The sequence below is a fragment of the Mesoplodon bidens genome (assembly GCF_964165515.1).
Source record: "Mesoplodon bidens genome assembly, chromosome: 4".
Classification (NCBI taxonomy): Eukaryota; Metazoa; Chordata; class Mammalia; order Artiodactyla; family Ziphiidae; genus Mesoplodon; species Mesoplodon bidens.
The window spans coordinates 57,068,939-57,078,155 of NC_138160.1; the positions used below are offsets into that span (position 1 = coordinate 57,068,939).

General features: G+C 41.5%; 1 protein-coding gene across 8 annotated transcripts in view; it reads left to right on the plus strand.

Moving 5' to 3' along the window:
* Window positions 1–4,693, plus strand: part of OCLN (occludin) — a 47,052-nt gene extending 42,359 nt beyond the window's left edge. For all 8 annotated transcript variants that reach the window (XM_081231282.1, XM_081231277.1, XM_081231280.1 and 5 more), the window contains 2 exons: window positions 1,611–1,652; window positions 3,450–4,693. In XM_081231282.1, coding sequence (XP_081087408.1) covers window positions 1,611–1,652; window positions 3,450–3,551 — 144 coding nt within the window. In that variant the 3' untranslated portion in view covers window positions 3,552–4,693. The remainder of the gene's footprint in view (window positions 1–1,610; window positions 1,653–3,449) is intronic.
* The last annotated feature ends 4,524 nt before the right edge of the window (window positions 4,694–9,217 follow it).

Consider the following 9,217-nt stretch of genomic DNA (forward strand, 5'->3'; position numbering starts at 1 on the left):
TTAATCATTTATGTCAGTATAGACTCATGGATATTTGTTTTATACTTTGGGTTATAATCCAACACTACTTAGTTTTGTTGCTTGAATTGTTTTAGTTAGGACCATTGGGAACTCTTTCAGTTGCCTCCTGTGTTTCTTTGAGATATCCCCATCATTGTGAAGGTTTTTCTTTTTAAATACTTACTGGCACTGCTTATATCTTGCTTTTTTATTCAACGATAATTTATGGTTATCATTTCATGTCAATAATAAAGATCTACTTACTGAGAAAATATTTTTATGTGTTAAAAAAATAACTCCACAATTTTCAGTTTTGTGGTTGTACCGTAATATACTTGAGTAATCCTCTATGAATAGACATTTAGGTATGTCTCCCCACTGCCACACATACACTCTGCCCCTACTAGTAATACACTGGTGAACCTCTCCATCCTTACACACTTACCCACTTATCTGCTAGAACGAATTCCAGAATGTGAAATTGCTGAGTCAGAGGTTAGTACATTTAAACTTTTGTTGCAAAAGTGCCCTCCAGAAAGATTATATCAACTGTATTCCTGCTGGTAATGCTCTAGAGGCTCCTCTGACCCACATCTCACTAACATTTTATGTCTGAAAAATTACTGACTTGTGTCTTAGATACCAGTATTTAAACTTTTTTATCACATCATGTATTTGTTGGAACTTCATAGTCCTTTTATGAAATACCCTTTGCCATTTTTAATTGGGGTGATCTGCTTTCCGGTTTCGAAGTATTTGCTTCGTATATAGTTTGATTTATTTATTGTTTTCTTTTATGGCTTCTCTGTGGTATCGTAAACCTTTCTTAATGCAATCAATGCTTATTCATTGTTACTGTGTCCTTGATGTCGAAGTGCTGAGGTTACAAAGACAAATCATGTTTCCACCCTCAAAGAGCTCATATTCAAAGACAGAAACTGACACCTAAACAACTTTGACAATGGGACTAATGCCATATTTACATTATGTATAGAAAGTACTGTAACTAACTTCTCTGAGAAGGAATAAAGTCTGCTGAAGGCCTGGAGAGTTTAGGGGAGGCTTCACTGAGAGGTAACCAGTACACATTCTCCAGACAGTAGGGGAGGTGTACATGAGTACAGCTATAAGGGGAACATGATGGAAATCTGGAAGCAATAATGTGCTTAATTTTTTAAAGAATTGCAAATGGTGGACACTGAGACTGGAAACGTAGGAGACTAGATTAGTAGAGATTTTCATGGAGTGCTCAGACCAGTTTTATAATGGGATGTAACCTGCTCAGAGCCGTGCTCTATGAAAAAGTTCTCCGGGGTCTACGTGCCACGTGGACTGGCATGGGGAGAGATGAGCGGCAGCAGGACAGATAGTTGCCTGTCTGTGTGAATGGAATGTGAGAAATATCTTAATGTCATAAAGTCCCTGTCACTGGGTTCCTCAGGCCCTCCTACTGACCATAATAGTTTTGAGAACTTTAAGACTTCATTATTTTAATTCCCTGTATTTTTGTCATAAGATGACATTCTTAGCTTCAAAATATAACATCAGGAGTGTTATTTTTGAAAGAGAAAATGCCCCACTAAACATATTCCTTTGTTTCTCATTAATAGGCTGCTGCTGATGAATACAATAGACTGAAACAAGTTAAGGGAGTAAGTATCCCAGATTGTAAGATTCTTTTAGGAAGAACTTATCTATTATGTGCTTTTCATTTAACCTTTAGAATGACTCTGAATACCTTGTCACACATGCACTGATTATAGACAAAAGGCCCTATAATTGCAAGATGAAAACTATAAGAAGTTGGAACCTTAATTTCAGTTATTTGCAACTACAACCAGCACTGATGCAAAAAAAAAAAAAAAATTTTTTTTTTTTTTTTTTAGTTTGAAGTATACATACAGAAAAATACACGGATCATAAGTATACAACTTGGTATATTTTCACAGAGCAACCACACACCTTTGTACCTGGCATCCCAATAAAGAAATACATTTCGTAGTACCCCTTGTGTGCTCATCCAATGTTTACACTCACCGCAGAGGTAACCACCATCCTAAGTTCTAACATCATGTATTAGTATTGCGTATTTTGAACTTTATATAAATGGAATCATACAGTATGTAATTTGTGTGTGATTTCTTTTTTTTTTTTTTTTTTTTTTTTGCGGTATGCGGGCCTCTCACTGTTGTGGCCTCTCCCGTTGTGGAGCACAGGCTCCGGATGCACAGGCTCAGCGGCCATGGCTCACGGGCCCAGCTGCTCCGCGGCATGTGGGATCTTCCCGGACCGGGGCATGAACCCGTGTCCCCTGCATCGGCAGGCGGACTCTCAACCACTGCCCCACCAGGGAAGACCCTGTGTGTGATTTCTTTTGCTCAGTATTGTTTGTGAGAATCATTTAGATGGTGGCATGAAGCAGTGGTTCATTTTTAAGTGTATATGCACATAGGCACACATTTGCTAGGTATATACATAGTCATGAAATTGCAAGGTCATTGAGCAAGTGGGGATCCTGCCTTGGGTAGGGACTGTCAACAGCATCGCTGGTTTGTGCCACTTTACATTCCTAACAAGCAGTGTAGATTCCTGTTGCTCCATATCCTTGCCAACACTTGGCATCATCAGTCTTCTTTTTTTTTTCCTCCTTTGGCCACACAGCGCGGCTTGTGGGATCTTAGTTCCCCAGCAAGGGATCGAACCCGGGCCCTCAGCAATAAAAGCACAGAGTCCCAACCACCCACTGGACTGCCAGGGAATTTCCCAGCATCATCAGTCTATATTGCCTTAAAACATTTTTGGTTTTTAAAAGACTTTATATTAATTAATTCCAAAATTCAAATTCAAAAAAAAATATTAATTCCAAAAGTCATTAATTATTTTTTTTGGTTGTGCTGCGCAGCTTGTGGGATCTTAGTTCCCAGACCAGGGATCAAACCCGGGCCCACGGCAGTGAAAGTGCCAAGTCTTAACCGCTGGACCACCAGGGAATTCCCAGAACGTCATGAATTTAAATTCAAGAGTTTAAAAATGTACATAGTAAAATTTCCTGTCTCACTCACTCCCCATTTACCCTGTTTCTTTATTCTAAGTAAACCCATATCACCAGTTTCTTGTTTTACTGATTTTTATTTTTTTTTAAATCATGTTTTAGCAAAAAAAGGCCGATAAATTTTCTTGGTGACTTTACAAATCATTAGAAATGAGTGTATCCTTTGTAAAACTCAGGTTAGAAGATATGATTGAGAAAAGAGAATCAGCTGCTCATGTGGTTAGAGATAACTGCCAGGTACCTTATGCATGTTACTTCATTTAACACTCCCTGCAATTCTATATGACTAACGCTCCCTTTTTGTTGTTGTTCACCTCTGCCTTCCCAGCAGCTAAAACATAACTCGTTTTTAGTTTGTTAAATTTACGCGATTCTTTTTTCTTTCCTCCTTTTTTAGTCTGCAGATTACAAAAGTAAGAGGAATTATTGCAAGCAGTTGAAGAGCAAATTGTCACACATTAAGAAGATGGTTGGAGATTATGATCGACGGAAAACATAGACAGCAGATGCCACATTGTTAGGTTAAGAAGTATCTGACTGACATCTCTGCAATGTTATCAGGAGTCAAAATGACTTTGGACTCTAACCTGGGAGGCCAAATCTTTGTGATCATTACAGAGTTTTGGTAGTTTTAATATCATCAGTATTGAATGATATCATCAGTATATCATCATCATTTTATAAATAGTTTTTGATAATCAACTGGGCTGAACACTCCAAGTAAGGACTTTATGCTTTAAACATTGGTTCTTGTATTAAGAACTTTTGTTTGAGGTTTTTAAACCTTTAAGGAAGGTCCTGGAGTACACTGTGCTGTGAACTTTCACACCCTAGGCAATCAGGTCTTAATACCTAAGTATGCTCATTGGGTCTTGTAGGGGATAGTTTAATTCTCCCAGAATTCTCCCTTCAGATAACTGTTACTTATAATCATTTATTTTCAGATAAGGAAACTGGGGCCCTGCAATAAAGTCTCTGAAGTGAAACTGCTTGTTGCCTAGCTTGCAGTTTTGGTTAAGTCTGTTTTATGACTCCATTGATAAAGTCCCTGGCCTTTTCCTATTTTAGCTACTACGGATACTGAGTCCTACCAGCCTCCCTATTGATTTTTTTCTGTGTATAAATGCTTAAGAGCTTTTAATTTCATGTTATCCTGGTAATAAACATCATGTAAAAGTAACAAATGTGTGAAATTTGAAGATTGTAAATACATGTTTACTTTTTAAAAATCAAAGTTTAAACCCACTGGTTAGAATTTTGTTGTGTATTTTTAAATGCTTTTTATCTTTTATGGTTTACATGCTTTTTTTAAACCAACTAGCCTTTTCCATTATATCAAAGTATCCAATTACAATTATAATTCAATTGCGACTTGAATTGTATCTTACAGGAATATTCAAGTTTTGTACATATTTTATAATTATTAAAACTGGTGTTTTCTTTCCATAATGTACCTTTTTGATGTCATTAGTGCTGTTAATACTAAGCTATGGAAAACTACACTCAGAAGTTGTATCTGTTACTGTTTTAAACTGTTTTGGGTGCTGTGCTGGTTGGTAGCTTCCTAAATCCTTTGGCTAACAGAAGGCTGATTTGTCTGGAAATGAAATCCAATATCATAAAACACCAAATTATTTCAAATGGTGCCCTTAAATCTCAGCTATTTTTTTAATTCAGTTTTTTTCTGGTAAAGTAAACTTAGCTGATAATACTGGATATAGAGCTAACCAAGTTGATTGTGATTATCTCCTCAGTTTGGAACTCTTCATTTAAGTATATTGTTTTTAATATATAAGTCTGAATCATTTTCCAAAGATAAAAATAAGGTTTCCATTATAACACTGATACAGTTCTTCAAGTTGAAGAAATTCTTAATTTTCTATGTGCTGCTCATACTACAAAAGGTAATAAATAGTTTACGTTTTTCATGTCTTTTGGATTCATACCAAGTGGTAAGGACTCTCTTGAGCAATGTAATTGATTTTTTTTTTTTTTTTTTTTTTTTTTTTTTGCGGTACACGGGCCTCTCACTGTTGTGGCCTCTCCCGTTGCGGAGCACAGGCTCTGGACACACAGGCCCAGCGGCCGTGGCTCACGGGCCCAGCCGCTCCGCGGCATGTGGGATCTTCCCGGACCGGGGCACGAACCCTCATCCCCTGCATCGGCAGGCGGACTCTCAACCACTGCGCCACCAGGGAAGCCCTTAATTTTTTTTTTTTTTTTTTTTCTTTTTGCGGTATGCGGGCCTCTCACTGTTGTGGCCTCTCCCGTTGCGGAGCACAGGCTCCGGACGCGCAGGCCCAGCGGCCATGGCTCACGGGCCCAGCCGCTCCGCGGCATATGGGTTCCTCCCAGACCGGGGCACGAACCCGTATCCCCTGCATCGGCAGGCGGACTCTCAACCACTGCGCCACCAGGGAGGCCCGCCCTTAATTTTTATATGTCTTAAAATTTAAACTGAAGTCAGCACACTTAGTTTATGAAGGCAAGTTTGCCAGTGTTGTGACTGAACAAAACCATTCAGCTAAATGCAGAAAGTCAAATAGCATGAGTTTGTGCTGTAAAATTGTGCCATAAAATTGAACTTTGAAAGTTAAAAAAATCATTTTTCAAATGTACTTACATACATTTGATCTCTGAGCCAGGATCAGGGTGGTTCTTTTGGTGGAGGGGGGTGGCTTTTTTTTTTTTTTTTTGTCTATGCCATGTGCCTTGTGGGATCTTAGTTTCCTGACCAGGGATCGAACCTTTGCCCCCTGCAGTGGAAGCGTGGAGTCCTAGCCACTGGACTGCCAGGGAATTCTCCTGGGGGATTGGCATTAACCATCGGGACATAACTTTGAAAAACCACTCAGGCAGTTTTCTAGTCTGGAAAATAGAGGTTTAGATTAGATTTAAGAGGTCTCTTCCATCTCTGACCTTCTGTGGTTGTGTTTGCATTCTGCTTTCTAATATTAACCATTGTTCCAAAGATTTTGTTGAAAAAGCATGTGGTTCGGGATTTCCGTGTGGTGCAGTGGTTAAGAATCCACCTGCCAATGCGGGGGACACGGGTTTGATCCCTGGTCCAGGAAGATCCCACATGCCGCAGAGCAACTAAGCCCGTGCGCCACAACTACTGAGCCTGCACTCTATAGAGTCCACGAGCCACAACTACTGAGTCCACGTGCCACAACTACTGAAGCCCGTGCACCTAGAGCCTGTGCTCCGCTAGAGCCTGTGCTCCGCGACAAGAGAAGCCACTGCAACGAGAAACCCATGCACTGCAAAGAAGAGTAGCCCGTGCTCGCTGCAACTAGAGAAAGCCTGCATGCAGCAACGAAGACCCAATGCAGCCAAATAAACAAATTAATAAATTAAATAAAATAAATATGGCCAGTTATACCTACTTTGCAAAGTCAAATGGTGAAAACAAGTTTTTAAAAGCAAACTGGGTTTTAAAAGTACATGTATCATCCCAATCCCTTATGTTTGGTGTGTGCTGGGTACAGCTTTATGGTGTAAATTCTTTTTAGTTTTAGGCAGATAATTCCCTTATGTTTGGCATTGTGATAATTCATAGATAATGAACAAATGCTTTAACAGATAGTATAGAGTTTACATATCAAGTTAAAGATTATCAGATACTCTTATAAGCAATTCTGGAGGGTTTTAATGAGGCTCTAATGATTGAGGTTCCATCTAAAGGTATTGCAAAAGGCAAGCTCATCTCTCCCAGTGTTTGAAGTTGTACACTGAATTTCAGCTTGATTCCACTGGCTGAGCTGTTTGTGAATTTCCTAACTCTCTGGATTGTGTCCAGCCACCCATGGGCAGAGAACAGATTGTTCCATTCTTTATAGTTGTTGCTTAGTTTTACAAATTGAAACGTTTGACCAGGTTATATCATTTCTTTATTCTACCACTTTGTAAGCAATTAACATATTGTGTCGGTCATGATAATGGCAGAAGACCACCATGGATTTATGCATTTTTGTTTTGTTTTGCCTTAGTACCATTCCTACTTGATTCAAGATCTGAGACAGATATATTCAGAGGAGAGTAAATTTTACAGTTGGGAAAGCTTGAATGATTCGGCCTTCTGTCCACAAATATGCTTTAATTTAAATTCATTGGGGAGTCCTCTGTGCTTTTCCCGTTTTTCCACAAAGTCTTTCCAGACAGGTGGATAGTAAACATAAATGAGAAACTTGGGGCTTGGGGTTGTAGCTGTTTGTTCTATAGGTGTGAGTCCATCCTGTCTTGGAACAGAATGGCTAATCAGAACAGAAGGAAAGAAAAGTGTGGGGTTTGTGGAAGTAAGGGAGGGAGGAAGAGGGGATACTAGGAAGGAAGTAAAAGGAAAAAGGGTGGAGTTTGTGTGTGAGCCCTGTAAAGGAGTCAAAGATGTGGGGGAGGCAAAGATGGAAGCCAACTGGCACTGGGAATCAGCAATGCTAATTTCCCCTCCTCACCTTTTAAAGACAACATCAGACCTAAACAGTGAGACCTTGTCTTCTGGGGAGAAATAAAAGGAGCTGGTTATGGAGTTGCGAAGATGTGATGTGCAAGCCCTGTAGGGTAGGTGGAAATAATCCCATCTTATAGATCAGACTTGGGTTGTGACTTGCTTCAGGTCACCCAGCTAGTGTGGCAGAGCCTGATTTTTAATTCAGGTCTATTCTTTCCACTACTGTGCAAGATGGCTTCTGTTTATGTTTTTGAGGGGGAAGAATACATGGAAAGATTTTAGTACCAACAAAACAATATAGGCAACAGAGGGGAAGCGTTCGGTGATGGGGAACCAAAGAGGTTCCGGCAGTTCCTTTCTCCTTTTCCGGGGCATAATCCTTTTCTGAGGCTCTGGGGCGCCTTGCCTCTCCATTTCTCAGGTATGGGAAATGTTAGTAATTCTGTGTGTATTAGCAGATATCTCAAACAACTTGTTCAAAATTGAACTAATCTTACCAACCCCCCACCCTCTCAGTAATTGCAACTCCAGCCTTTCAGCTGCTCAGCAACTAACGTTGGAGTCATTGATTCTTTTTTCATAACAAACATCCTGTCTATTGACAAGATTGAGAATCCAGCCGTTTTTCACTAGCTGCCCTGCCATACTATGCCAGTCCAAGCCATCATCATCCCTTCAAAGTTCTGACAGTGCTTCGAGACCCGCACTTCTGATTTCAGTTGCCACCACTCATCCCCTGCTTGCCCATGCCGTCCCTCAAACACACCAATGTGCTTCCACCCCAGGGGCCTTTGTACTTGCAGCTCCCTTTCCCTGGAGAAATCTTTCCCTAAGTATCAGCACGGTTAACTCCCTCCCTCATTCTGGTCATGGTTCGACTGTCTTCTTGGCATGCGGGATCTTATTTCCCCCACCAGGGGTCGAACCTGTGAACCCTGCAGTGGCAGTCTTAACCACCGGACCACCAGGGAAGTCCCCTGACCACCTATTTTAAACCACAACACTTTCCCCCTTCCATGCTTAATTATTCTCTATGGCACAATCACCATTTGATACAGTATGTTTTTCTTCATAATTGTCATGAGGGCAAGGATTTTTGTCAGTTTTTCATTTCTATTTCCTCAGTGCTTAGAACTGTACCAGGCCCCAAATAGGTGCTCAATAAATATTTGTGTCATTTAGCAGAAGCAGCAGAGCAGTCCGGGAAAAACGCTGCACAGCAAGCTGGCTCAGCTGAGGCTGCTGATGTGGTCAGAGTCCTTCATGCCAACCTTTTGTAAATAGTAAAATCAAGTCTCAGATCCCCGATGGACGGCTACCGGGCCTCCAACTTTCCAAGAGCGAACGGCCACCACTCTTCTTGCCTCTTTGCGAAGAGCTGGAAGGAAGCAGGACGTCCCTCCCCGCGAAGTCAGCAACAAGGTTGCTCCGGCCTGCGAGCGCCACGCTCCGGCCACCACCACTCCCAGCAGCCGGAACGCTTGCGCGTCGCCTCCGCGCGCGGCGGAAGGACTTCGGCGGCGCCCTCAGAGCAAACTGAGCAGAGCTTCCGGCAGAGTGGCCCTCAGCAGGACAGGTGAGGCCGTGGTAGAGGTTTGTCCGGAGGCGAGGCGTGGGTCCGAGGCCTGGGAAGTGTGGCAGCGGGAGGGGCCTTCGCGGCTGGAAGCGGGTATTGAATGGCCCAGAACCGCCTCGCAGAGAATGAGGATGTGTGG